Source organism: Aedes albopictus, chromosome 2 (genome assembly GCF_035046485.1).
Source record: "Aedes albopictus strain Foshan chromosome 2, AalbF5, whole genome shotgun sequence".
NCBI classification, from domain to species: Eukaryota; Metazoa; Arthropoda; class Insecta; order Diptera; family Culicidae; genus Aedes; species Aedes albopictus.
The window spans coordinates 315,096,665-315,124,390 of record NC_085137.1 but is presented as its reverse complement, the minus strand read 5'-3'; the positions used below and the strand labels follow the sequence as shown (position 1 = coordinate 315,124,390).

At 38.6% G+C, this 27,726-nt stretch overlaps 3 protein-coding genes across 15 annotated transcripts in view; 1 reads left to right on the top strand and 2 right to left on the bottom strand.

The window, feature by feature from the left end:
• The window catches only part of LOC109420851 (uncharacterized), a 436,654-nt gene that overhangs the window by 64,315 nt on the left and 344,613 nt on the right, over positions 1 to 27,726 (bottom strand). For all 13 annotated transcript variants that reach the window (XM_062852293.1, XM_062852291.1, XM_062852289.1 and 10 more), the window contains 3 exons: positions 16,985 to 17,107; positions 16,661 to 16,911; positions 16,210 to 16,264 (listed from right to left, as the gene is read on the bottom strand). In XM_062852293.1, the coding sequence (XP_062708277.1) occupies positions 16,210 to 16,264; positions 16,661 to 16,911; positions 16,985 to 17,107 (429 nt within the window). The remainder of the gene's footprint in view (positions 1 to 16,209; positions 16,265 to 16,660; positions 16,912 to 16,984; positions 17,108 to 27,726) is intronic.
• Positions 231 to 2,406, top strand: LOC134287171 (general odorant-binding protein 45-like). Its single transcript, XM_062848830.1, has one exon. It carries the CDS (start codon positions 231 to 233, stop codon positions 1,209 to 1,211), a length of 981 nt encoding a protein of 326 aa, XP_062704814.1. The 3' UTR covers positions 1,212 to 2,406.
• Positions 18,019 to 25,773, bottom strand: LOC109621888 (mucin-2-like). Its single transcript, XM_020076081.3, has 2 exons — positions 25,136 to 25,773; positions 18,019 to 25,068 (listed from the first exon to the last, which is right to left on the bottom strand). Exons 1-2 carry the CDS (start codon positions 25,140 to 25,142, stop codon positions 18,329 to 18,331), a joined length of 6,747 nt encoding a protein of 2,248 aa, XP_019931640.3. The 5' UTR covers positions 25,143 to 25,773; the 3' UTR covers positions 18,019 to 18,328.

Here is a 27,726-nt window from a genome sequence, read left to right as displayed (position 1 = left end):
ATCCGGCGGCACCGATAGATCACGAGCACACACTTGCAACGCATGGTAGAACGGTGAGCTCTGGAGCATGCCACTGGTACCGGCGAGACGAATGATCAACAGAATGAGTAGGGACAACATGACGGAATGATCGCGCGTATGTTACTTATGATAGTTGGCAAGCTGGCGAACAGTGTTATATATTTTTCGCAGAAACACGATACAGTTATGTTACGTTGCCGGAAGACGTGATGCAATCATCTTGTTATCATAACCATTTGTTGTTTGGTACATGCTTATCCGTGGGCATCCGCAATACGTGCTTGGTTGGAGTTTGTCCAAGCTACGAGCATCTTTCGGGTGGTAAACTTATAAAACTGTTTCTATCTTTAGATTCCACAGTTAGTCTTATCTTAGTAATTAAAATGTTATCGATAGCTCTCGCAATTGTGATTTCCGTGTCCATCAGCTCAGCTGTGATCGTAGCGCCTTTGGATCATGCCATAGAAACTTGTGGTCGTGATCTCCAGGTTTGCGAGAGCAAACTTGCTTCGTATCGTGCTCTGTCATTTCCGGACGATCGAGACACTCAGTGTTTCATCAAATGTGTTTTGGTGGAGCTGCAAGCTTGGTCAAACCCTCGAAGTCTGTTGAAGCATTCCGCCATTCAACAATATTTCATACCTGACGCAGCAGATTGTAACTATGAAGATCGTACTCGACGCTGCCTTGATCAGACGTTGCCGAATTGCATACGTGGAGATGGCTGTTCTCGAGCCTACTGGTCATTCCTTTGCTACAAGGACAACTACGGTAACTTGGTACGGCAGCCTAACCAGTTCATACCACCAACGGAGTTGGATATTGCCCAACATCATCTGGATTGTGTAGACATTCTCAGAATTCCACGAGAGGAACTCCTAAATGTAGAGACATTGAACAACGGATCCAATTGCTACGCACGGTGCTTATTGCTGCGAAGTGAAGTCTACAGTGACGAAAGCGGCCTGGACCTCGATCGGCTGTATGTTCTTCTCGGATACGACACCGAGAAACATGTATTCCTACAATATGCCCAACAGTTTCTTGCAGCAGACTCGGAAAACCATCAAACTGACAGGTGTCTGGCAGCTCAGGTGCCTTATCAGCTATTCCACGAGCTGTTGGTGAACCTTTTCCGAAGGGATGGAACAAGAGACATTTCCTACGTCTTCGATGTAAATAACGTATAACGAAATAAATAATCCAATGCAACAAACTCAGCTGGCAGTGACACGAAAGAAATGTAATCTAAAACTCTTCCTCCTCTTTGTGAACAATCCTTTTCTCGTACCCAAACCACAGGATCATATTCACCTTCACAATTTCTCCGCTTGGTTTTGACTGGGTGCCAACCAGCGCACACGGAATGGCATCTTTTCTGGAATGAAATTCCTTTCAAACTCAGCGACACAACCCGTCTGAAAAGCTGGGGAAATCGGAACCCTTTTGCCTCTGTGCGTGCAGTTAGTTAGTTAGTTTCGTCTTGTCAGTCACAGAGCGCTACGGGTGAAAATGCAAAATCTAAACCGCAAACTCTAGCCGTAGCAGCGCAGCGTAGATGTTGATGGTGAGACCGGGTGGTCGTGGTAGTGGGAGGTTATTTGAACAAGTTGAAATTCGAATACTTAGCCGAGCCCCGGAGACTTCTCCAACTTTAAACCAACATATGAAAAGGGAGAAACTACATTTGACAACTGCATATTCTCCCGTGAATAAACCGCATCCGCTTAGTTTATGAATTTTATGTCACTAACAGGAGGAGGGAAAATAGGCCCATTCCTCCATAAAGTTATAAAATAGAAGTAAACAATTTGTAATTACTGTTCCGACTTTTTCAAATATTGATCTGGAACCTTCCTGGTAAGAAGTAGAGAGGAGTAACAGCGATGGGTGGCAGTTTCTTGAAATTAGCATAAACTTGCTTACACCCATGTGGTACCTACAGCTGCTGGCAGTCCAGTGTCGTCACAATGGCACAAACAGCATGACTTCTTGGCGCTTTGTTTGAAAATGTACAAACGACAAATTGAATCGCAACAGTCAGAGGTACAACCGTTAGAAGTTTCGTATGGACGGGGAAGTTTGAAAGTGGCTTTGGGTAGGATGAGGTGTAGGTGCGTGGAAATGAAGGCAATTACCACCGTTTGATGTTAATAGTTTCAGAAGTGTAAAGGCGTTCTCATTAACGATTGCCTGTTTTTTTTTAAGATGACATAAATAAAAATGAAATGGTGTTTGGGGAGCGGATAAATGGAAGCAAATAATTCTTTCACTGTTGCATTCGCGCAGGGGTCCGACGTGTGTTCGTACGTAAAAATAATTAAGAAAAGTGACCAAGAAGGTAAGAAAAAAAAAACGGGAAGATCTGAATGCATTTTTGATGGATTTTCAGAATTTTCTGGCGGAATTTTGAAAATAGAGAAAATATTGGTGGAATCTTAAAATTTGTGTAGGTAATTCGAGCTTTTTTGACGAAATTTCAGAGTATTTGACGGATTTTTAGATATTTAGTTTTTTTTTGTAGAAATGAGATAAAGCGATTTTTTTTGAAATTTAAAAAAGCATTTTAGAATGAAACTTTTAGATGTTTTGAGGGATTTTTAGAGAATAGCGGTGGAATATTGAGATTTTGACAACCACTTGAAATTTTCAAAGTTGCTGGTAAAATTGTGGAAATGGCCGACGAATTGGAAAAAATTATTCATCTACGGTTGGGATTTTCGGTCTGAGCAGTTGGTAAACTGGGTTTTAGGTTGTTGGTAAACTCACAGAATTTATCCGCAAAATATATCTTTTTTAAATATATTTTATATTTCTAAAAATTTACCAGTTATTTCAGAATTTACAGGGGATGTCCAAAATGTTTGGGATAGGCAACTTTTTTTCTCCCACAAAAAAATTCAACATGCTGTAACTTTTCATAGAGTGCATCAAAATATCTCAAATTTTGACAGTTTGTCAACCTATTATATGTGCATCATTGGTACAAATTTGGGCTCGATTGTATAATTTTTCGCGAAGTAAGAACCGTTCGGGTAAATCACTATTGTTTAGTCAACTATTTTTTGAATTGTCATATCTCGGAAACTAGTGAACCGAATTGAATGAATTTTTTAACGTTTATCAACAATATATTGGTACATAACACGACGTTACAAAATGTAATATTTTCTCACGGCGAATTAAATTATACCGGGTTGAAATTTTTACCCATATAGAGGAAAATAAGTCAAATTTACAATACCACACAAAAATTACTAAATGTGTTCTTCCTTCAATCTAAATAGGCTCTAATATATCTGATTAGAGATAATTTGAGAACAGAAGTGAAAAATCTTTGGATATCAACACTAAAATTTATTGACATTGATGTAAAAAAATACATTTTTTCGAGAAAAATCCAAAAAGTGTCAATCCATGATAACTTTTTTCAACGTTTAAAAAGTACCTATGTTTGAATAGTTTATGAAGCATTTGCATATTGTTAGTGTACGTTCAGAATTTCATTCAATTCGGTTCACTGGTTTCCGAGATATGACAGCTCAAAAATAAGTTGTTTAAAAAATAGTGTTTTACTCGAACGATTCTAACTTTGCGAAAAATTAATCAATCGAGCCCAAATTTGTACCAATGATGCACATATAATAGGTTGACAAACAGTCAAAATTTGAGAATTTTTTATGCACTCAATGAAAAGTTATAGCATGTTGAACTTTTATGTGAGAGAAAAAAAAGTTGCCTATCCCAAACATTTTGGCCACCCCCTGTATAGTGATTTTTTAGAAATGTATTGTGGAATCTTATGTTGTTTGTAGGAATTTCGAATTTTTCCTCAAAGTTTCATAGTTTTTGAGATATTTTCAAAACTTTCGTAGGGAACATCGAACAAGTGCGTCTTGATAAAATTGTGCATTTTGGTATTTTAATTTTCCTGGGAAATCCAAACTTTTTAGTTTGGGCTTATAGTTAGTTCCATTATGGTAAGAGGTTATTGCGACCAAAGCAAATTGCAAATGCTCCATAGAAAATCAAAAAACGCTTAAAGAAAGGCTTTCAATTTAGAGAATTTCAGCCTGAGACTGACTGATTCATATCTGAGAGAATGGAGATAAATTTCCTAAAAAAACACATGAAAAATCAAATTTTCAATAAAAAAAACAAAAAAAAAAAAAACAAGGTATTTCAAAAACAAAATCACAAAATCTCATTTTTTTCGTTTAAAAAAATCGCTAACCCACATGGACTTCATAAAAAAACAGTGAGAATATTTGAATATTTAAGTTAACATAAAATCATACCCCTTAATTGACAAAATCGTGAGCAAAAAATATTGTCGTCAATTGCCATTATCACTTTAAAAAATTGAGGGTACATTTTTTTCTCAAATTTTTGATGATAGTTTAGATTTGTCGGCAAAACAACAGAACTTTTGATAGATTTTCAGAGTTTACCGAAGCTTTAGAGTTTCAACGTAAAATTTTATTTCTATATAAACTTTAAAACTTTTTGGAAAAATCGAATTTGATTTTTTATTGATTTTTTTTCGGTGGAATCACAAACTTTCAAATAGTGACACAAATTTCAAAATTTTCGTTTGAAGTTTCGGTTATCGTGAAGATATTTTGACTTTACCGAAAGAATTTCGTCGCAACTTAAGAATTTTAAAATGTTCGACAAAATTTCGAAATTTTCCGGCGAAACACCATATATTTTGGCGGAATTATAGGATTTTCGAATTTTGAAAACGGCATTTTATAATTTTTCGGCAGAGTTATGGATATTTTGTAAAAAATTCTCTATGGGATAGCAATTTTTAAAGGATTTTAAACATATTTTACCGCCTACATTTTTTAAATTCAGGATTTTTAGAATTTTAGCAGATCTACATGATTCAATGAAGTTTTCCGAACATCAGTACGTTGGTCGTCGCAGTTTCGATTTTTTAGGTAAAATTTCACGAAAACTTTGCGCAGTGAAATACTTTAAAGTTTTTTTTGCGGAGTTTCCTAAAATACCGGTAAAATATAAGAAACTTTGTAAAAATTTTAAAACTTTTGGTGGATTTTCAAATTTTACAGAAATTTTCTGTAGATTAAAAAAACTATTTTTTATTTGTCGAAATTTCGGAATTTTTGACGATAGCTTTGAATTCTCCGAAAAATATTATAGCTTTCTATATATATTTTCAGAATTTTCCGACGGAATTTGAGAGTTTTACAATTTTTTCTGCAAAATATTGGAGATTTTTGACGGTATCGGTATTTTTTCTGGAAGAGATTCAAATTTTCGACTGAAATTTACAATTTTCCGCGTACCACTATTAAACTTTGTGGATTTTCAATCACCGTTGGGTTTTGTATCATACAAGTATTTTGTGAGAATTTACCGGCAGAATATCAAAATTATGTAGTTTTGTAAAACTACTTTAACAGCATTTTCGAGTTTTTCGGAAAATTCATAGGTTTCGTCAAAATTTGGCAGCAGAATATCAAAATTTTCAATGGATTGGCAGAAAAGTCGTGCACAATGCATATAGGTTTTCGACGGAATTTTCGTAGTTTTTCGGCTGAATCATCGAATTGCTAGCAATTTTTTAAATTTTCCACTCACAACTTTGCGGTGGATTTTAAGAACTTTCTCGTGGAATTTATATTTTTTAAGCGTAAATTTTCTGAAGAAAAAATCGGAAAAATACATGGAATGGAACTCTTTAATGATTCTATTTTGTATTTATGAGAGAATGTTAGGAATTTATGTTGGAATTATTGTCTGACAGATATCTCTGACGCAATTCCGACAAAAATGGCTTCTTGGGCAAACGACTAGCACAGAAATTGATAAAAATTGAAGGTTTCGAAAGGCGTTTTTTTGAAAATATATTCAGATATATCTCTGGAGTGGATGCGGTTCCCAATAGAAATTTCTTGTGTATAATATGTAAGGTTTAATAGTTGTTCAAATTCTTACATGATCTCTAGCGTACATTTTGCATAAACTTCTAGAAAAATGTCTTGCGGAATCTTAAGTTCAGTTGTAAGATTTTCAAAAGTTTTGTAAAGAATTTTGGCATCCAGAAAAAGGTATTGTTGAAATATTTTTCTATTATTCTAAATATTTGCTTTGATACAATTCTTGGGAACTTTCCGGGAGATTTTCTTGAAAATTTGTCATAGAATCTCTGAAAAATGTTCTGGGGGAAATTTTGAATATACTGTAATGGAAAATCATTAAAATTTCTTTAAATTTGAGATTTTAACAATTGTTTTTGCAATTAACCAATTTTTCCAATTCTATGAGGTTGCACACGTTTTTCCTGCTCGCCTCAGTAAAAGATAGTGAATATACAGTCTCCCTGTCTGTTCAGTTGCCTGGCTGATGACCAGGAGAACAGATTTCCCCTTTTGGCCTATATTCCCTCCTCATAACATCAGCTCCAGTTTCCCTATTATCTCCCGCTCCTAAACGATTCAGGCATAATCGTATCATGGGTCATAAATATATACTGCGGGTCACGTTGCATAGTGGGCCTTTGGATAGTTGGCCGATGCAATCAGATATGAGTTAGTATGTTACATTTTGAATTGCAGTTTTACATTATTGCTTTGTTTTTTTTTTAATTATTTATCTATTAATTTATTTAGCACTAGACATAATCCAGTGAAAAAAACATTTGGTTATTGCGATTTTCACTTTTTTTTGGAAAAAAAAAAATCAGTTGAATTTGCAAATATCCACTTTTAATTTCAATCAGGTGATTATTCAAAAGCATCAAAAGAATTCAAAAGCATAACATCGCAATGAAAATTTTGACCATCACTTGATCGGATATTAGTGATAGTGACAGTATGCCCAGCCTAGGAGGACAGCAAAGAGCTTTCCTAGCTGTCCACAAACACGCGTTCGGGTGAAGACCAACCTGGCTCAAAGTTCCTGTGACACAGTTTAACGAGAGTTATGAACGTGATGGTGCGACAATGATGCGATCCCATCCCGTCCTATCCTGGCAAATGTGACGACACAATGTAGTAGCCGAGGCCACATAAATACCTAGGATTGGATGGGGTAGTGGCATGGCCTGGCAGCAGTGGTGTGTGAAAAGTTTATTGTGCTTCAGATGAATGAACTAACGAACGAACCAACGAATGGGCCCAACACTACTGCTTTGATAGCTTGGAGGCATATATGGGAGATAGAATGTGACTGCGTGGCAATTTAGTTGACATTTTCATCGCTCGCATCGTTGCGGCTGCTCTGGCTGGAGGCTATGGGAGTCAGATTATTTCCGTACTATTTGGGGCAGTTAACGGCGACATATCGTATACGCTACGGCGGGTTACATATCTTGGCAGTTCCCCAAACGAACAAGTTTTTGGCAAATTTGCACTCCCAAATGGATGCGATTCTAAGCTTTCCTCGTAGTTTTGTCGAAGGAGGGGTTATAAACTAATTGGAAATATTTTTACAACAGAATTGACTCGATTAGTGGTGTAATGAGCAAACGGAAACACAAGTTAGATAAATAATAGAAACATGAGCAGAACTAGTTTTAACGATTTAACGAACTGGTTGAGTAGCAACTAATCATTGTCAAAACGTAAATGGTCCTAAGGAAAGATGCTATTTAATTTTTATGTTTTTTTTTTCATACAGTTGTATTGTTATTTATCGTGTTGCTTTGCATTGTAGTTTTTCGTAGAAAAAAGTGTTAGTATCAAATGTTTAGAGAAACTTGAGGTCAAACATTTTGTTTGGCATGAAATTCACAACAATCCACAAGGCCATACATATTTACCTTTATACGGCCACAGCAATAATTGTGTCAAATTTATAACCAAAACCATAGTCAACGCATAGTCATCAATTAATACGATTAGATGGTAACCCTATGCCATACTATTTTATACCTAATATCATGAACGGTTGGGTCGTATGAGTAAAAAGTATACATTTGAGTTAAGCACATTTTTGCGAGTAAAAACTACTAGTGGAACGTGTTTGTTTGAACAAAATTGAGGTTACTGCACTACAATTTTGGAGCATACTATACACAGCGTGTTTGCTAGGAACAAAATTAATAGGGTGCGGGAACCGATTTTGGCTAATGAAAGGACAACTATTTTCTTCGAAAAATAATCAATAAATGTATGAAGACTCCCACTATGTCGAATGATAGCTTTCAATCCATATTTCGAGAACAAAAAAAATACAGAAATTGAATTAAAACTTTGCATTAAAAAACGCGCTAGTCAAAAAAGAAGCAGTGCACCAGTTTTTACCATATTCTTAACTCGGGTATCTATTTGTGTCTGGTCGATTCATATCTGGTTTCTATTTGGTTCAATTGAGTGTATTGCTTGTGACAGTGAACAAATTAAAAGCATTTTGGCCAAAGTAGATGTATGGGAGCAGACTCATTAAGGACACTGTTTTATTTATTGTCGTTTTCTAGTTTGATTTTATTACTATCTCAATCGTACACAGAAAAAAAATCTGGAAACTACCCTTGATGTAAATATTAGAACGTTCAAATTTCCATTTCGTTTCATATTATTTTACATACAAGAATTTCTTGCACGCATAGTTATAATCAGGCTTAATACTGCAGACAACCTGTGATTTTACAATCCGAGAGTAGTGTTTAAATCGATGGAGGTCATTTTGTTACAGCTAACTCGATGTAACAATTTTGGAATGTGCAAATATAAAAAAAAAGACTTACAAGGTAATAAAAAAATACACCGCAGAGGACTGTATACTTTACTACGGCAAAAAATGGACAACTGGCCAAAAATTGATGCTTCTACCCTATTTACTCCACACCGAGAAAATTTTCTACTCAGTGACTGAGTTGGTCTTACTCAGAAACCAAAAAATCCTTTGTTTTCTTACTCAGTTTCCGTTAAAAGTGGGACAACCCATTGGCAATGGGTTGTCCCACTTTTAGCTGAAACTGAGTAAGAATACAAAGGATTTTTCGATTTCTGAGTAAGACCAACTCAGTCACTGAGTAGAAATTTTTCTCTGTGCATGCTTTGAGTAGTTCGTTCCGGTGGTGGCTTCTGACAGTCCAGAGAAATAATTTTGGGATTCCGATTGAAATTCTCAAGACTTATGGAAATCTGGAAATCACGATGGAATATTAATAATTTGGTTGGAACGTTTGAAATGTTGATGATCCTGGATATTCCGATGAAAACCAGTGACCTCTAGAGCTAATCAGTAATATCAAGAATTCATCCAGGGACTATGATTACCATCATAACTTGCTCTGTAGTGGTTCACTTGAAAATCTTCCTCTCATTTCTTTTGAGATATCTCCTTGAATTTCTACAGCGAACCCATGTTTTTTTTACAGAATTATTATCAGATTTCCCCAGGAATTCCTCCCAGAATTTGTTTTGAAGTTTCTTCTGGAATTTTTGCCAGGATTTTTCGAGGAAGTTTGCTCAAAGTTTGTCTGTAGATTTCTCAAGAAGCTCCACGTGAGATTTCATTCAGGGGTTGTCTAGATTTGTTCTCAGTGTTCTTCGCGGGATCTCTCCCGCGGAGACGATTTCGGGACTTTTTCGGAGTTTCTCCCAGGGTTTCTCTTTGCAGATGTCCATGATCCCTTCCTGTGTTTTCTGAGAATTTCTACGAATTATTTTCTTGGAATTTTATTCTCAGTTGTTCCCAAGATTTCTACAGATGTATTGTCCTGATTTTTTTCTCCTGGTAGGTTGTTCCAGGATTTCTTGAGGAGTTCCTCCCGAGACGTGTACAGAAAATAACCTCAAAATTTTTCCAGGTGTTCGTCCCGGGATTTCTACCAGAGGTTTTGTTGTGATTTCTGCTCCTGTATTTCATCCAGAAAACTCTGAAGCCGCACCAATTTGTGGGATTTTTTTCCGGAGGTCCAACAAGGTTTTCTCTTGCAGGTTTTCGAAGAAAGCATCACGTGGGATTCTCCAACAGTTTCCCCGGGATTTATACTTGAGTTTCACCTGAAGTTTTTCTAGTGGTTTTCCCGAAGTTTCTTCAGGAGCTTTCTCAAAAATTGTACGGATTACATCGTTCAGAGATATCTTTCAGTGAATTTCACAGGATTTCTCTTGAAGCTCCTCGTGCTTCTTTTTGAAAATTTCTCTCGAGATTTCTCTGAAAGATCATTCATAGATTGCTTCCAGAGATTCTCCTGGAATTTCCCTTATATTTTCTCCAGGGATTACCAAACGGAATCTCCCCCAGAACTTCTTTCGGAGTTCAAGCCTTTCCAGGAGTTTCTTCGGGATTTTTCTTAATGGTTTCCAGGGATACAGTAGTTTCATCAAGAATGTCCGCGGTGCTATCTTAGACTTTGTCCCGGGATTTCATTTATAATTTCTCGTAAATTTTTTTTAGGAGTTTGTTAGAGATTCCTTCCAGAAAATATACTGGGATTTTTGGAATTCTTGGAAGCATTTCTCCCGTTATTCCATCCGAGATTTCTTATAGAGGTTTTCTCTAGAATGTCTCCAGAGTTTCTCCTGGGGGTATCTCTGAGAGCAATCCAAGCAATGACCGCAAGGGCAACACGGTTCAGGAACTCCATGAGAAATATCATCTGGAATACCCGAGAGGAACTCAAAAAAAAAAAAAACCGATGATGGAATCTTGGGTAAAAAATCCTAGAATAATCCCGAAAAACTCTCTTGGAAATCACTGGATAAACTCCGGTAAATCCCAGATTGGTCTCAGAAGTTTTCTCACGATGTCTCGGAGTTTGATCCAGAGACTCAATCCCTGGGTTTCTTCCGGGATATCTCATAGAGGTTTTAAGGTATTGCTTTCTAGCAGTTTCTTCCTGGACTTTCGTGGGATTATCTAATAGTTTGTCACGGGATTCCTACAATGGTTTTTCGAGAAAATTTTCCTGAGAGTTTTCCAGAGATTTATCCCAGAGAGTTTTCTTGGATTTCTCTTGGAGTTCCTCGTGTGATTCTTCCCATAGTTTCTACAGAAAATTTTTATGGAGAATTGCACGGTTTTGCTTTCAGAGTACATAAACACATATTGCCCTTTACCTGCATTTTACCAGATTTGCTGGTATGTCTGAAACATACTAAAAAACTTGTAATTAGAAGGCACGAAATGTTGCTAATTGACAAATTGAGTGATGAAATTATTAATAAAATTAGCAACATTACGTGCCTTCTAATTGCAAGTTTTTCCAGTATGCTTCCAGAGTCCCTCCTTGAAATTTCTTTATGTTTCTTAACCGGGATTACTTTAAGAAGGTTTTCCGGGGTATTCTTAAGTTTATCTTTGGATTTTTCTCCGAAATTCCTTTTCAGATTTGTGCAAGAGCTCCTCTTAGGATTTCAACCGTAGCTCCTCCAGGGTTTTTTTTTGGAAATATTCTTATGATTCATGGCAGATTTTCTCCAGGATTTTCTATAAGAATTCCTGCAATAGTTCCATCCGGAGGATCCTCTCATATTTCCTCGCGATATTCCACCAGGATTCCTTCTGATATTTCTCCAGAAATTTTTCACAAAGAACTCTGGAGGACCTGGGATAAACTCCAGCAAAATCACGGGAATCTTTCGGAAGTTATTCGCTCCGGAAGGAGCTCCGTGAGAAATAGCGGACGTCTCACTAGGAAAATTAAAAAAAAGTCTCGAGGAACTTTTGGAGGAATCCTAGAAAGATCTTGGGATTAACTCGTAGTGAGTGAATAGCTCACTGGAAATATTAAACGTGTCCATGTTTTTTTTTTACTCCGGTGCAGATTCTGGGATCATCTCTGTGAGAAAAAGTGGCAAAAATTCCAAGGATAATCACCGCAAGAAATCTCTGGAAGAACTCCATAAAAAAACATTAGGAAAATCCACATGAATCTCGAGAGAAACTCTGGTAAAAGCCGTGGAGGAATCTTAGGAAAATGTTTAAGTAATCCAGAAAAACTCTGTTGGGTATTTGCTGGAGTAACTCAGGTACAAATCCAAAAACTTTCACAAAACTCTTCCCATGATGTCCCGGAGTTTATCAATAGATTTCCCTAGAACCGCTCCCACGATTTCTTATGGAGTTGCATCCAAGCTTTTTCATGGGTTTCTTCCAGAGATTGCTTTCCAATAATAGTTTCTTCCGGGAGTTTCACGGAAAAAGTGTGATTGCGACGATAGATTCTTCAGGGATTTCTCCATAAATATGTCCTATAGAATTTCCGGAAATTTCTCTTAAAGTTCTTCGTGTGATTTCCTTTTTAGTTCCTTCTGAAATTTCTTATATGGATTTACTCGGGATTGCTACCAGAGTTCATGCTTGAAAATTCCTAATGCTCCTTCCGAGGATTCGATTCTGAGAGTATACTGGGAGGAATCCTGGGAGATCAGTCTCGGAAAATCTCTGAATGAACTTCCTGAGAAATATTCTGCTATTATCAACGCATCCCCTGGCATTTGCCCATTTGCGTTGTCTTTTCACTAGGCAAAACTTCTTGAGAAATATTATCAGGAAAACCTCCAGTAATCCCGGAGAGAACTCTGAAAGAAATCCTGAGAGAAAGTCCTTGAGTAATGTCATAAAACTCTGTTGGAAATCACAGGAGAAATTCTGTTACAAATCTCAGGTTTTTCTTCGTAGAAGTTCACGGAAGAACTCCTGCGAAATTTTAATCTCAGTATCCTAGGAGAACCCCCGGGAACACATTTGGAAGATAGTCCTGAAGAAATCTATGGAAAAATTCCGGGAGTATTCCCGCGTATTTGGGGAAATCCTTCTCACTGGCGGAAATCTTAAAAAAGATCATCGGAGATACTGCTGGGATTCTCAACAAGTTTGTTCCGGGATTAGTACAGAAGTTTTCCAGATGTTTTTCTTAGAGGTTTGTTATGGCTTCCTCCCAGAGCATTCTCCAAGATTTCCGTTGGAGTTCTTGCATTGAAAAAAATGAAAATGGAGTTCATCCTGTGATTTTTAGTTAGTTCATCCCGAGACTTCTTATAGTGGTTTCCATGGGAATACTTCTGGAGTTTCTCCGTAAGATTCCTTCAAATGATATGCCTCAGAGTTTTGTTTTCTCTCATGATATCTTCTTGAGAGTTTTCCAACGATTCATCCCAAAATTTGCATTAGAATTTCTACCGTGAATTCTCTCTTTTCACAGTTCCTCTATCTATTCTAACAGAATTCTTTGAATTTCTACGAAGAACTTCTACGGAAATCTCCCAAAAATCCTGGGATAATCTGTTGGAAAGTCATATTTTGGTAAATTTTAGAACCTTCAGAAGGAATTCCAGGAGAAATTCTGGGAGCATACCGAAATAACCTCTGGAATAAATCCCGTTAGGTACTCCTGAAAACGTGGATAACTCCTGCAGACATCCTGGCAGGAACTCTGGTAGAAATCCCAGGAACAAATCTCAGTCATTCCAAAAAGAAATATCAGAAAAATCTCTGTAAGAACTTTAGGAGAAAATCCGGGAAAACCTGTGACCGGAATCTAGGGAGAAGCTCCTGGAGAAATCCAGGAAAAAAAATCCGAGAAACCACAAAGAGCAAATCCCCAGAAGAGAAGAAAATAATTCTGTAGTTGTTCTCAGAATTTAACAAAGTAATTGCAATATTGTGGTAGAAATCTCAGAAGGAATCCTCAAAGGGATTCAAATAATCGGGGGATACAATTTCTGGAGAAATAAGTCTCCCAGAAATTCTCATCCTTAAAACAGTTTTTGAGATAGAAAGTATTCTTCACAGTTTACTAGTTACTATCAGAATAGCCAGGATATTATCAGAAATTACTATTTTTCCTTCGTAACTCCCAGTTTTACTTAGGATTATCGTCGGAAGCCCAAAAATACTACCTCGCCAGAAGAAACCTTTTCGATTAACTTCTGTGTGGTAAATTTCAATTTTATTCATACTGATCGCATTATTGTTTGAGGTACATATGTTCGAAAATTGTACTCAAATTTACTACTTTTTACTCATACGATCCAACAATCCTCCATTACAGCAAAAATTAGAACCATGGTCACAATCATCGCTTACGCCATACAGGGTGCGGTAGGAAAAATGCGAAAATTTCATGGCGCTATCACACGCGGAATATGACTATTTTTTCATGACAAGACAGTGAATCAGTCAACGTCTATATTCTACCACTACAAAATAAAAATGAACATATTTGATTTTTAACATGTGATAATGTAAGCCTAAAAATTTGGTATCAATAAAATGCGCGCCCAATGGTCATAAGACAAAATGGCTAAAATAATAAAAAATAGCTTCAATTCGATGAAAAACCAGGCCATCCTAATCCAGAGCCATATAGTTTCACATACCAGATGAAATAAACACATATACCTATATGATGATATTGTAGAGAAAATTGAAAATTATGTTTTATCAGATATGAAATTTAGCTACCTGTGTACTTTTCAGTGTATTGAAAATTTTGATTGTCTTCAGCTTCAGGCGCAGTCTCGTAAACATTTTAAATTATTTTTCATAAAATTAGCCTGTTTGAGATCATGGAATGTTGAAACATAGATTGAATTAAGTCAAATGGACGAACATGAGGTTTGAAGTTGAAAAAAAAACCCTTTCGCATTTTTTCCTGCCGCATACTGTATATGTGGTCAAAGCATTGGCTAAGCTTGTATTAGTCAAGTGAATTTCACTGCCAAACTGTTAGTTAATATGATAGTAATATAATGTATCAGCATGATTGTAGAAACAAAATGTTATGAACTCAAGATTTTTGATATACAGGGGATGGCCAAAATGTTTGGGATAGGCAACTTTTTTTTCTCTCACAAAAAAGTTCAACATACTTTAACTTTTCATAGAGCACATCAAAAAATCTCAAATTTTGACTGTTTGTCAACCTACTATATATGCATCGTTGGTACAAATTTGGGCTCGATTGATTGACATTTCGCAAAGTTAGAACCGTTCGGGTAAAACACTATTTTTTAGACAACTCATTTTTGAGCTGTCATATCTCGGAAACCAGTGAACCGAATTGAATGAAATTTTGAACGTACACTAACAATATGTAAATGCTTCACAAACTATTAAAACATAGGTACTTTTTGAACTTTGAAAAAAGTTATCATGGATTGACACTTTTTGGAATTTTCTCGAAAAAAAGTAATTTTTTTACATCAATGTCAATAAATTTTCGTGTTGATATCCAAAGATTTTCCATTTCTGTTCTCAAATTATCTCTAATCAGATAAATTAGAGCCTATTTAGATTGAAGGAAGAACACATTTAATAATTTTTGTGTGATATTGTGAATTTGGCTTATTTTCCTCTATATGGGTAAAAATTTCAACCCGATATAACTTAATTCGCCGTATGAAAATATTACACTTTATAACGTCGTATTAAGTATCAATATATTGTTGATAAACGTTAAAAAATTCATTCAATTCGGTTCACTGGTTTCCGATATATGACAGTTAAAAAAATGGTTGTCTTAAAAATAGTGTTTTACCCGAACGGTTCTAACTTCACGAAAATTTTATCAATCGAGCCCAAATTTGTACCAATGATGCACATATAATAGGTTGACAAACAGTCAAAATTTGAGATTTTTTGATACACTCTATGAAAAGTTACAGCATGTTGAATTTTTTTGTGGGAGAAAAAAAGTTGCCTATCCCAAACATTTTGGCCATCCCCTGTAAATATAAATAGTAGATGTTTCCAGAACTCTAATGAAGTAACATTAGTGTAGACCTTATGTATTAGAATGAATTTTACTGATGTTAGTAGTAGAACAGTTCAATAATCGACTAAAAACAGAACACAAACAATTCCTAATGACTAACCCGAAACACACATACCCTAACAATCAGTCGGACAGAGACAGATGAGAGAGTTAGAGAGGGATCATGGTGAAATGCTCTTATAAGTGTAGGATGAAATTATGTGTGATTCCTCGAAAACGAGGCGGAACAGTGGCAAGTCTCAAAGTTTCTGAACAACGGAATGTATAAGTGATGATGATGTTGATGGTTGAGAGACGAGATGATTCCTACCTAGTTCTTACAAAGTTTGGGGGAAAAAGGGGTTAGAGTGTGAACCTATGTATGCGGAATATGAACAAGAAGTGGGTGTGTATATTCAGATGCTATTCAAGAATGGAGAATGATCGATCGATAAGGAGTGGGGGGTTGTGCATAACAAATTCCGTATGAGAACAAACAAACTTACCGAGCTGTCTCCGTGATGGTGACGGTGCGCGTGCTGAGGAACTTCGGTAGGCTCTCTGAAAGTTGAGAAAAGCTTGGAATTATTGAATGTAGGTCTAGCGAAAAGAAAAATTCGAACGAATTTGATGTTGGGGTTTTAAATAGTACAAACCTATCAAATTTTTGTAAGTGATTTTCGTTATTTAGCAATTACGAAACAATTTCAAAAGCAATCGAGCTCACCAGCAGATAATCAGATGTGAACACTCACTTGCTATTTTCTCAGCTCAGAAGCATGCTATCATGTCTGGAGGATTTTTACCTTGTGTTGTTTTTTAAGTTTTCCAAGGGATCCTTATTAGGCAAACTTTTAGATACAACTGCAAGGTAAAAATCCCCAATACACTGTTTTATTTGTAATAGTTGTTAATAGTTTGAACAATTTGTAGACGACGTATCAGATATCAACTTACGCCTCATCTTCATCGTCGTAGTTGTAATCGTAGTCATCATCGTTTTCGTAATCATCGGCGTTGTTTTGTCGCTTCACCCGGCGTGACTGGCGCTCGTGCTGTTCATGCTCTGCCATGGGATGGCGACTCCAAATGGACCACCAGCCGAATTCCAGTCCCGAAATGTCATCCAGCGCTCGTTCCTTCATCTGTTGCCCAATGGTGTTGGCAATCAGTTTCTCGCTCGGGAAAATGGTTTTTCCGCAGCCGATCTGTAAAAAAGAAAGCAGGAGTGGTCATTAGGACGTGTCCGAAACGTGGGGGCAGTGCTGCTAATATAGTTACCAAGAAGCCAATTCGTCCCAACTTGCGCTTGTTGCTGTTTAGGTTGTTTCGGCCTCGATGAATCGCGCGGGATGTCATCTCGTGAATGTCCGTCCGATGGACGTCATCGATCACGAAGTTTTCCTGTGGGATAAAAAAGAGATAGATACAGAATCGTGAAGGTATTGGCAAACCGACTGGCAGATTTCTTTACAAATATAATGATCCCTGAAATGTCAACCCCATAATTGCTACCCAAGCACAAAACACTTAATTCGCCTTGTGGCGCATGCCGATATATAGTTATTAAGGAGCTGATATGCTCTATATTGGCCGTACAATAATCCAATAAGCCGTAGGAACCGAAATATAAATCATATAAGGTTTGATTTGATAACACATAACTTTTAAACAAACTCTAAAAAGGCAATAAGCTGGCGGAATAGGTTGAACATTATGTAATGCTAGCAGTTATTACCTTTATAAAGAATTGAAAAGTCGATCGAAACGTCGGGTAACACAAAACGTGGCGTATTGAATATCACAATAACAAAATTACTAGCTCTCAATCTATATATCTATTCCATCAGAAATTAAAAAAAAAATACTTTGGAAAACTTTCAGGTAAAATAGCTGCATAAAGTTGAAGCTCAACTACCGGAGAAGTTTGTATTGGTGCTTATGGAAATGTTTGCTTGGTAGCACCTAGAATAATTTTTATGTTGATTCTTATAAAATTTTGAAAAAAAAAACTCGTGGAAATACTTGTGATATAAATATGGCAGTGACAGAATTTATTAATACATTTTCTGGTAGAATCCCTCTAAAGAATTTTGAAAAGATTCGGAATGGTTTTCAATTGAATTTTTTGTATGATATCCTTAAAAAGTTCCATCAGGTATTAATCAAACAGACAGGAAGCCTTCTCTGAATGACATCGGAAATTTCGACGACGATTCAGCTGGAATATGCTCCGTGAACTCTGGTTTTCAATTTCTTTTTAATTTATTATAAGTAGACAACAAGGCCGATGGACAAATGAAAATAAACAGAAATAAGATTGATGATATATTGTATCAAGATAACACAGAATAACGAAAACAAAAATTATTGTTTAACACATCATTTTAACATTTATTTGTTCATTACAGCATTTGTACATTTGTTCATCATAGTTAATAACAAGGCTGTCTCAAGCTCATTGGAAAAAAAAAATCGCTGAAAGACATAATATACCAAGAATTTACGCAAGAGTTGCAAAAAGATTTTCAATTCGATACTATGGATAAGAGAGAGAGAGTGAGACGAAGAGCGAGGTGAAAAAAGAAATGTCTAGCTGGTCAGTCTTGACGGTCGCTTTCCTAATTAACTCTGCTGAATAAAGTTGAAGAATATTTGCGACAAGCTGTCCACAATTTGGATAGTTTTGCCCACAGCAATAATGATCTGCTCAGCAAGGGGAGGTTTTGGAGTGGCGGCCGCCGTTGTAGTGATGGTTGCGATCGTCGTAGTCGAAGGAGCATCCGACGAATGTGTTGAAGATGTGGTTGTTGCTTCTGTTGAAGTAGTGCCCGTTACAGTAGATGGCATGTTTGCTGTCGATGTAGTAGATTCTCCTTCTGTTGATGTGCTCTCCGTTACTGTAGTAGACTCTCCTTCTGTTGGTGCAGTCTTTGTTACAGTAGAAGGCTCTACTTCTGTTGGAGTTGTTTCCGTAACAGTTGTAGGTTCTGGTTCTGTTGATGTAGTCTCCTTAGCTGTAGTAGGTTCTCCTTCTGTTGATGCAGTTTCTGTTACAGTAGAAGGCTCTGGTTCTGTTGGAGTTGTTTCCGTAACAGTTGTAGGCTGTGGTTCTGTTGATGTGGTCTCTGTAACTGTAGTAGGATCTGGTTCTGTTGATACAGTCTCTGTTACAGTAGAAGGCTCTGGTTCTGTTGGAGTTGTTTCCGTAACAGTTGTAGGCTCTGGTTCGGTTACTGTCGTCTCTGTCACGGTAGAAGGCTTTTCTTCTGTTGGAGTTGTTTCCGTAACAGTTGTAGGCTCTGGTTCTGTTGATGTGGTCTCCGTAACTGTAGTAGGTTCTCCTTCTGTTGATGCAGTCTCTGTTACAGTAGAAGGCTCTGGTTCTGTTGGAGTTGTTCCCGTAACAGTTGTAGGCTCTGGTTCTGTTGGAATTGTTTCCGTAACAGTTGTAGGCTCTGGTTCTATTGCTGTCGTCTCTGTCACGGTAGAAGGAACTTCTTCTGTTGGAGTTGTTTCCGTAACAGTTGTAGGCTCTGGTTCTGTTGATGTGGTCTCCGTAACTGTAGTAGGTTCTCCTTCTGTTGCTGCAGTCTCTGTTACAGTAGAAGGTTCTGGTTCTATTGGAGTTGTTTCCGTAACAGTTGTAGGCTCTGGTTTTGTTGGAGTTGTTTCCGTAACAGTTGTAGGCTCTGGTTCTGTTGCTGTCGTCTCTGTCACGGTAGAAGGAACTTCTTCTGTTGGAGTTGTTTCCGTAACAGTTGTATGCTCTGGTTCTGTTGCTGTCGTCTCCGTAACTGTAGTAGGTTCTCCTTCTGTTGATGCAGTCTCTGTTACAATTGTATGCTCTGGTTCTGTTGGAGTTGTTTCCGTAACAGTTGTAGGCTCTGGTTCTGTTGGAGTTGTTTCCGTAACAGTTGTAGGCTCTGGTTCTGTTGCTGTTGTCTCTGTCACGGTAGAAGGAACTTCTTCTGTTGGAGTTGTTTCCGTAACAGTTGTAGGCTCTGGTTCTGTTGCTGTCGTCTCTGTCACGGTAGAAGGAACTTCTTCTGTTGGAGTTGTTTCCGTAACAGTTGTAGGCTCTGGTTCTGTTGATGTGGTCTCCGTAACTGTAGTAGGTTCTCCTTCTGTTGATGCAGTCTCTGTTACAGTAGAAGGCTCTGGTTCTGATGGAGTTGTTTCCGTAACAGTTGTAGGCTCTGGTTCTGTTGGAGTTGTTTCCGTAACAGTTGTAGGCTCTGGTTCTGTTGGAGTTGTTTCCGTAACAGTTGTAGGCTCTGGTTCTGTTGATGTGGTCTCCGTAACTGTAGTAGGTTCACCTTCTGTTGATGCAGTCTCTGTTACAGTAGAAGGCTCTGGTTCTGTTGGAGTTGTTTCCGTTACAGTTGTATGCTCTGGTTCTGTTGGAGTTGTTTCCGTAACAGTTGTAGGCTCTGGTTCTGTTGCTGTTATCTCTGTCACGGTAGAAGGAACTTCTTCTGTTGGAGTTGTTTCCGTAACAGTTGTAGGCTCTGGTTCTGTTGCTGTCGTCTCTGTCACGGTAGAAGGAACTTCTTCTGTTGGAGTTGTTTCCGTAACAGTTGTATGTTCTGGTTCTGTTGCTGTCGTCTCTGTCACGGTAGAAGGAACTTCTTCTGTTGGAGTTGTTTCCGTAACAGTTGTAGGCTCTGGTTCTGTTGATGTGGTCTCCGTAACTGTAGTAGGTTCTCCTTCTGTTGACGCAGTCTCTGTTACAGTAGAAAGCTCTGGTTCTGTTGGAGTTGTTTCCGTAACAGTTGTAGGCTCTGGTTCTGTTGGAGTTGTTTCCGTAACAGTTGTAGGCTCTGGTTCTGTTGGAGTTGTTTCCGTAACAGTTGTAGGCTCTGGTTCTGTTGATGTGGTCTCCGTAACTGTAGTAGATTCTCCTCCTGTTGATGCAGTCTCTGTTACTGTAGAAGGCTCTGGTTCTGTTGGAGTTGTTTCCGTAACAGTTGTAGGCTCTGGTTCTGTTGGAGTTGTTTCCGTAACAGATGTAGGCTCTGGTTCTGTTGCTGTAGTCTCTGTCGCGGTAGAAGGAACTTCTTCTGTTGGAGTTGTTTCCGTAACAGTTGTAGGCTCTGGTTCTGTTGATGTGGTCTCCGTAACTGTAGTAGGTTTTCCTTCTGTTGATGCAGTCTCTGTTACAGTAGAAGGCTCTGGTTCTGTTGGAGTTGTTTCCGTAACAGTTGTATGCTCTGGTTCTGTTGGAATTGTTTCCGTAACAGTTGTAGGCTCTGGTTCTATTGCTGTCGTCTCTGTCACGGTAGAAGGAACTTCTTCTGTTGGAGTTGTTTCCGTAACAGTTGTAGGCTCTGGTTCTGTTGCTGTCGTCTCTGTCACGGTAGAAGGAACTTCTTCTGTTGGAGTTGTTTCCGTAACAGTTGTAGGCTCTGGTTCTGTTGCTGTCGTCTCTGTCACGGTAGAAGGAACTTCTTCTGTTGGAGTTGTTTCCGTAACAGTTGTAGGCTCTGGTTCTGTTGATGTGGTCTCCGTAACTGTAGTAGGTTCTCCTTCTGTTGATGCAGTCTCTGTTACAGTAGAAGGTTCTGGTTCTATTGAAGTTGTTTCCGTAACAGTTGTAGGCTCTGGTTTTGTTGGAGTTGTTTCCGTAACAGTTGTAGGCTCTGGTTCTGTTGCTGTCGTCTCTGTCACGGTAGAAGGAACTTCTTCTGTTGGAGTTGTTTCCGTAACAGTTGTATGCTCTGGTTCTGTTGCTGTCGTCTCCGTAACTGTAGTAGGTTCTCCTTCTGTTGATGCAGTCTCTGTTACAATTGTATGCTCTGGTTCTGTTGGAGTTGTTTCCGTAACAGTTGTAGGCTCTGGTTCTGTTGGAGTTGTTTCCGTAACAGTTGTAGGCTCTGGCTCTGTTGCTGTTGTCTCTGTCACGGTAGAAGGAACTTCTTCTGTTGGAGTTGTTTCCGTAACAGTTGTAGGCTCTGGTTCTGTTGCTGTCGTCTCTGTCACGGTAGAAGGAACTTCTTCTGTTGGAGTTGTTTCCGTAACAGTTGTAGGCTCTGGTTCTGTTGATGTGGTCTCCGTAACTGTAGTAGGTTCTCCTTCTGTTGATGCAGTCTCTGTTACAGTAGAAGGCTCTGGTTCTGATGGAGTTGTTTCCGTAACAGTTGTAGGCTCTGGTTCTGTTGGAGTTGTTTCCGTAACAGTTGTAGGCTCTGGTTCTGTTGGAGTTGTTTCCGTAACAGTTGTAGGCTCTGGTTCTGTTGATGTGGTCTCCGTAACTGTAGTAGGTTCACCTTCTGTTGATGCAGTCTCTGTTACAGTAGAAGGCTCTGGTTCTGTTGGAGTTGTTTCCATTACAGTTGTATGCTCTGGTTCTGTTGGAGTTGTTTCCGTAACAGTTGTAGGCTCTGGTTCTGTTGCTGTTATCTCTGTCACGGTAGAAGGAACTTCTTCTGTTGGAGTTGTTTCCGTAACAGTTGTAGGCTCTGGTTCTGTTGCTGTCGTCTCTGTCACGGTAGAAGGAACTTCTTCTGTTGGAGTTGTTTCCGTAACAGTTGTATGCTCTGGTTCTGTTGCTGTCGTCTCCGTAACTGTAGTAGGTTCTCCTTCTGTTGATGCAGTCTCTGTTACAGTAGAAGGCTCTGGTTCTGTTGGAGTTGTTTCCGTAACAGTTGTAGGCTCTGGTTCTGTTGGAGTTGTTTCCGTAACAGTTGTAGGCTCTGGTTCTGTTGCTATCGTCTCTGTCACGGTAGAAGGAACTTCTTCTGTTGGGGTTGTTTCCGTAACAGTTGTAGGCTCTGGTTCTGTTGCTGTCGTCTCTGTCACGGTAGAAGGAACTTCTTCTGTTGGAGTTGTTTCCGTAACAGTTGTAGGCTCTGGTTCTGTTGGAGTTGTTTCCGTAACAGTTGTAGGCTCTGGTTCTGTTGATGTGGTCTCCGTAACTGTAGTAGGTTCTCCTTCTGTTGACGCAGTCTCTGTTACAGTAGAAGGCTCTGGTTCTGTTGGAGTTGTTTCCGTAACAGTTGTAGGCTCTGGTTCTGTTGGAGTTGTTTCCGTAACAGTTGTAGGCTCTGGTTCTGTTGGAGTTGTTTCCGTAACAGTTGTAGGCTCTGGTTCTGTTGATGTGGTCTCCGTAACTGTAGTAGGTTCTCCTTCTGTTGATGCAGTCTCTGTTACAGTAGAAGGCTCTGGTTCTGTTGGAGTTGTTTCCGTAACAGTTGTAGGCTCTGGTTCTGTTGGAGTTGATTCCGTAACAGTTGTAGGCTCTGGTTCTGTTGCTGTCGTCTCTGTCACGGTAGAAGGAACTTCTTCTGTTGGAGTTGTTTCCGTAACAGTTGTAGGCTCTGGTTCTGTTGATGTGGTCTCCGTAACTGTAGTAGGTTCTCCTTCTGTTGATGCAGTCTCTGTTACAGTAGAAGGCTCTGGTTCTGTTGGAGTTGTTTCCGTAACAGTTGTAGGCTCTGGTTCTGTTGGAGTTGTTTCCGTAACAGTTGTAGGCTCTGGTTCTGTTGCTGTCGTCTCTGTCACGGATGAAGAAACTTCTTCTGTTGGAGTTGTTTCCGTAACAGTTGTAGGCTCTGGTTCTGTTGATGTGGTCTCCGTAACTGTAGTAGGTTCTCCTTCTGTTGATGCAGTTTCTGTTACAGTAGAAGCCTCTGGTTCTGTTGGAGTTGTTTCCGTAACAGTTGTAGGCTCTGGTTCTGTTGCTGTCGTCTCTGTCACGGATGAAGAAACTTCTTCTGTTGGAGTTGTTTCCGTAACAGTTGTAGGCTCTGGTTCTGTTGATGTGGTCTCCGTAACTGTAGTAGGTTCTCCTTCTGTTGATGCAGTCTCTGTTACAGTAGAAGGCTCTGGTTCTGTTGGAGTTGTTTCCGTAACAGTTGTAGGCTCTGGTTCTGTTGCTGTCGTCTCTGTCACGGTAGAAGGAACTTCTTCTGTTGGAGTTGTTTCCGTAACAGTTGTAGGCTCTGGTTCTGTTGATGTGGTCTCCGTTACTGTAGTAGGTTCTCCTTCTGTTGATGCAGTCTCTGTTACAGTAGAAGGCTCTGGTTCTGTTGGACTTGTTTCCGTAACAGTTGTAGGCTCTGGTTCTGTTGATGTGGTCTCCGTAACAGTAGTAGGTTCTCCTTCTGTTGATGCAGTCTCTGTTACAGTGGAAGGAACTTCTTCTGTTGGAGTTGTTTCCGTAACAGTTGTAGGCTCTGGTTTTGTTGATGTGGTTTCCGTAACTGTAGTAGGATCTCCTTCTGTTGATGCAGTCTCTGTTACAGTAGAAGCCTCTGGTTCTGTTGGAGTTGTTTCCGTAACAGTTGTAGGCTCTGGTTCTGTTGCTGTCGTCTCTGTCACGGATGAAGAAACTTCTTCTGTTGGAGTTGTTTCCGTAACAGTTGTAGGCTCTGGTTCTGTTGATGTGGTCTCCGTAACTGTAGTAGGTTCTCCTTCTGTTGATGCAGTCTCTGTTACAGTTGAAGGCTCTGGTTCTGTTGGAGTTGTTTCCGTAACAGTTGTAGGCTCTGGTTCTGTTGCTGTAGTCTCTGTCACGGTAGAAGGAACTTCTTCTGTTGGAGTTGTTTCCGTAACAGTTGTAGGCTCTGGTTCTGTTGATGTGGTCTCCGTTACTGTAGTAGGTTCTCCTTCTGTTGATGCAGTCTCTGTTACAGTAGAAGGCTCTGGTTCTGTTGGAGTTGTTTCAGTAACAGTTGTAGGCTCTGGTTCTGTTGGAGTTGTTTCCGTAACAGTTGTAGGCTCTGGTTCTGTTGATGTGGTCTCCGTAACAGTAGTAGGTTCTCCTTCTGTTGATGCAGTCTCTGTTACAGTGGAAGGCATTTCTTCTGTTGGAGTAGTTTCCGTAACCGTTGTAGGCTGAGGTTCTGTGGATGTGAACGTTTCACACTGTGCATTACTTGGAAGGTCACATTCACAGGACTGACGATTGAAGTGCAACTGCTTGGGGCACGTCAATACCACCGGAAGAAAAGAGATGCAAAGGTAGTACTTTTCACAGTTGTTGTGAGGTCTCAGCACCAAATGGGTCGGATCGAATACCGCTGGGCAAGATCCATCGATGGTGCAGGATATCGATGCTTCGATATCTGCACTTGATCGTGCGTTTGTCACGTCTGAGCTGACCATGGTCATCTTTCGTTTCTTTCGGCATCGCACTGCTATTGCGCTTGAAGTGCAACTCTTCTGCGTAGGATCCCATGCTGTGCCCGTTGGGCAAGATCTCAAAACCCTAATGCGTCCTACACAAACGATGTATTGCTCGCAGTTTTCGGAGTGTGGCACCATTTGAGCTACAGATTGGGTGTTGCTAGCGCATTCGTTACTGCACAGTACTAGCGGTACAGATAGTACAGCGAGGAGTATGGAGATCATATTCCGGAATGCTGTAACGTAATGTGAATTTTTAGGACTAAAAACAAAAACGGAAAATTGATTGAATTACAAACTTACGAGACATATTTCCGGGCTGTGTTTGACAAGTTTTCAATCGAAGGCTATACGTGCTACTGAGAAACTAGTAGGCACAAATTGCAAACTTTATCGATAGTTTGCAGGACAGTTGAAGTGCCATCGAAAGTGATAAAAGCTATCGGACGGCTGCAACGTGCCTCTGTTTAATTCTTGCTTGAAATTATTAAGTGGTCTAGCGATAGCACTGCAATGATTTATCTTGAGATTTTTTTATCCACGAGCCAGCACGGACAAAAAAATCATACGGAATTGAAGTGGCTTTACCTCACATGGTGTGTGGATTTTTGATCGGTACTTTTGCTGTGTATTGTAAAAGCAACAAATAATGAAACTGGTAAAACAATTATGATTGTTGAAAACGGGAAGAACATCTACCTATTGTTCTAAATTTTCTGCGTCACATTACATTGTATTCATTCATTCATTTATTCATTCAGCAGTTATTCAAAATGATTCAATATCAACAATGACTAATATGTTATCTTTATCAATACATCTTTGAATTGCAAAATATTTAAAAAATAGATAACTTGCACAGTAGTCAAATGGGTGGCCTTTTTGTTTGTTCTAGAAATAAGTGATTCATGATTAATGAACATCATCATCATCTACTTTTTTGTGGCTCTACGTTCCCACTGGAAAGTTGGCCTACCCTATTATTAATGTAGTATTCTTTGAGCACTTCCTCAGTTATCAATTGAACGTTTTTTTGCCTGCCATTACATGGCTTTGTATATTGTGAGGGAAGGACAATGACACACTACGCCCAGGGAAGTCGAGAAAAGTCCCCAACCAGAACGGCAATCGAACCCGCCGTCTCCAGATTGGCGTGCTAACAACACGTTATACCAATGCAAACATTTGTGGAGAAAGCTCTTAGTTAATAACTGTGCTAGTGCCGACAGAACACTAATCTGTTAAGCAGGCTCTGTTCCAGTGGGGGCGTCACGCTAAGAAGAAATAAAGAGCCCGTTAGACGGTCAAATATATTTTATTTTGTTTTTATATTACAGGTATGTTCCGTTTTTGTCACTATCCGTTTTTATCACTATCCGTTTTTGTCACTATCCGATTTCGTCAAAATTTCATTCCGTTTTTGTCAACACTAAATTTTTTGTCAAATTTGTTCCCTCGAATACGAGTTATTAAAAGGTAAACATTAATATTGAGGCAATGCATGAATGCAATGAATGAACTTGAAACAACTACCAATAATGACATAGAAGACGTACACCACAGTAGCTTTCAACACATTTTAAAATCAGCTATAAATAATATTAATTCATGCTTTCTCTCAAGCTTAATTTTACTTCTTATTTGAAAATGAGAAAAATTAAACCAAAAGTCCAATACAAAAATTAAACCGAGCCAAATCAGGCAAAACATTTCAATAGGTCCTATCTGCATTTGAGAGGCTCTCTTTGTTCACTTTCTCTTTCAATTATTGCAATGTTATGGAACACTTTTCAACTACTTTTGCAGTACAAATCAAGAGACAATTGTTTTGATCATCGTTCTATGCAAGAAGACAATCATAATTCAAATAAACATCTGAGATATTAACAAAAGAGAGGGATACCAAAGAGAGCCTCTCTTCTGCAGATTGGACCTTTAGATATGTTTGGCCTGAAGTTCATCAATGAAAATCTGACAGGAGGTAACACGTGAATATCAATATCATCATCAACAGTTTTGTCGCTTTGTAAAATGGTTCAATCATTTTACATGTGTAACAAAAGTTGCTAATTATGATAGATCAATAATATGTATATAAAACCATCAAAAGACGGATTTGGTTATCCGGCAATAGGAAAAAAATCATCATAGATATTGCGTCATTTGCACCCATTTAGACTCGGCCCGAATTCATTATTATCACAGTCGAATTTCGCACACGACTTCGCAGCGGGTCACGTTCACAACTTTGCACGAGTTTGTGAGAGGGTCATCGGCTGCACAACTTGTAAACAAATTAAGTATGATTGGTGCGAAATATCGCTTGGAAATAAAAATACAGTGGATTTTCAAATTATCACAGAAGTCTAAACATTAACGAGAAACCCAATAATAGATTTTTTTTTATTTCATTAGCCTATTGTGTAAGGGAACAATTGATATCACTTCCAGCGATTGCTCCAAGATGTCCATCTGAGTATTCCTTCAAGAACTTCCTTCTGAAGTTCTTTCTTCTCCTTTCTTCTTCTTATTATTATTATTCTTCTTCTTTACAGCTCTACGTACCAAATGGAACTTAGCCTGCCACTTCAAGTGTTATTCGAGAACTTCTTTCTTTGCCAGTCCTTGCCTGAATTTTTACACTACAATTTTTTTACAAGACTTTTTTAAGTGAAATAAATTTCACGTGATTTTGTACACGTTTTCTTGAAATTATGCGATGTGCTGAATTCTTCTCTCCTGGTCGTTTTTTTTTCGACGGGGCTCAAACTTCTATCAGAGATCTCTCTTATCATCCTTGATATCCTGTCCAAATTTTCCAGATCGAAACAGCTATGTATATTTGCTAGCCTAACAGGAGATTACTATAGAATTTTATCAGAGATTTCATCTTT

Excerpts from the sequence above, each read along its gene's own strand:
- LOC134287171 (XM_062848830.1), top strand. The coding sequence starts at position 231 with ATGCAATCATCTTGTTATCATAACCATTTGTTGTTTGGTACATGCTTA.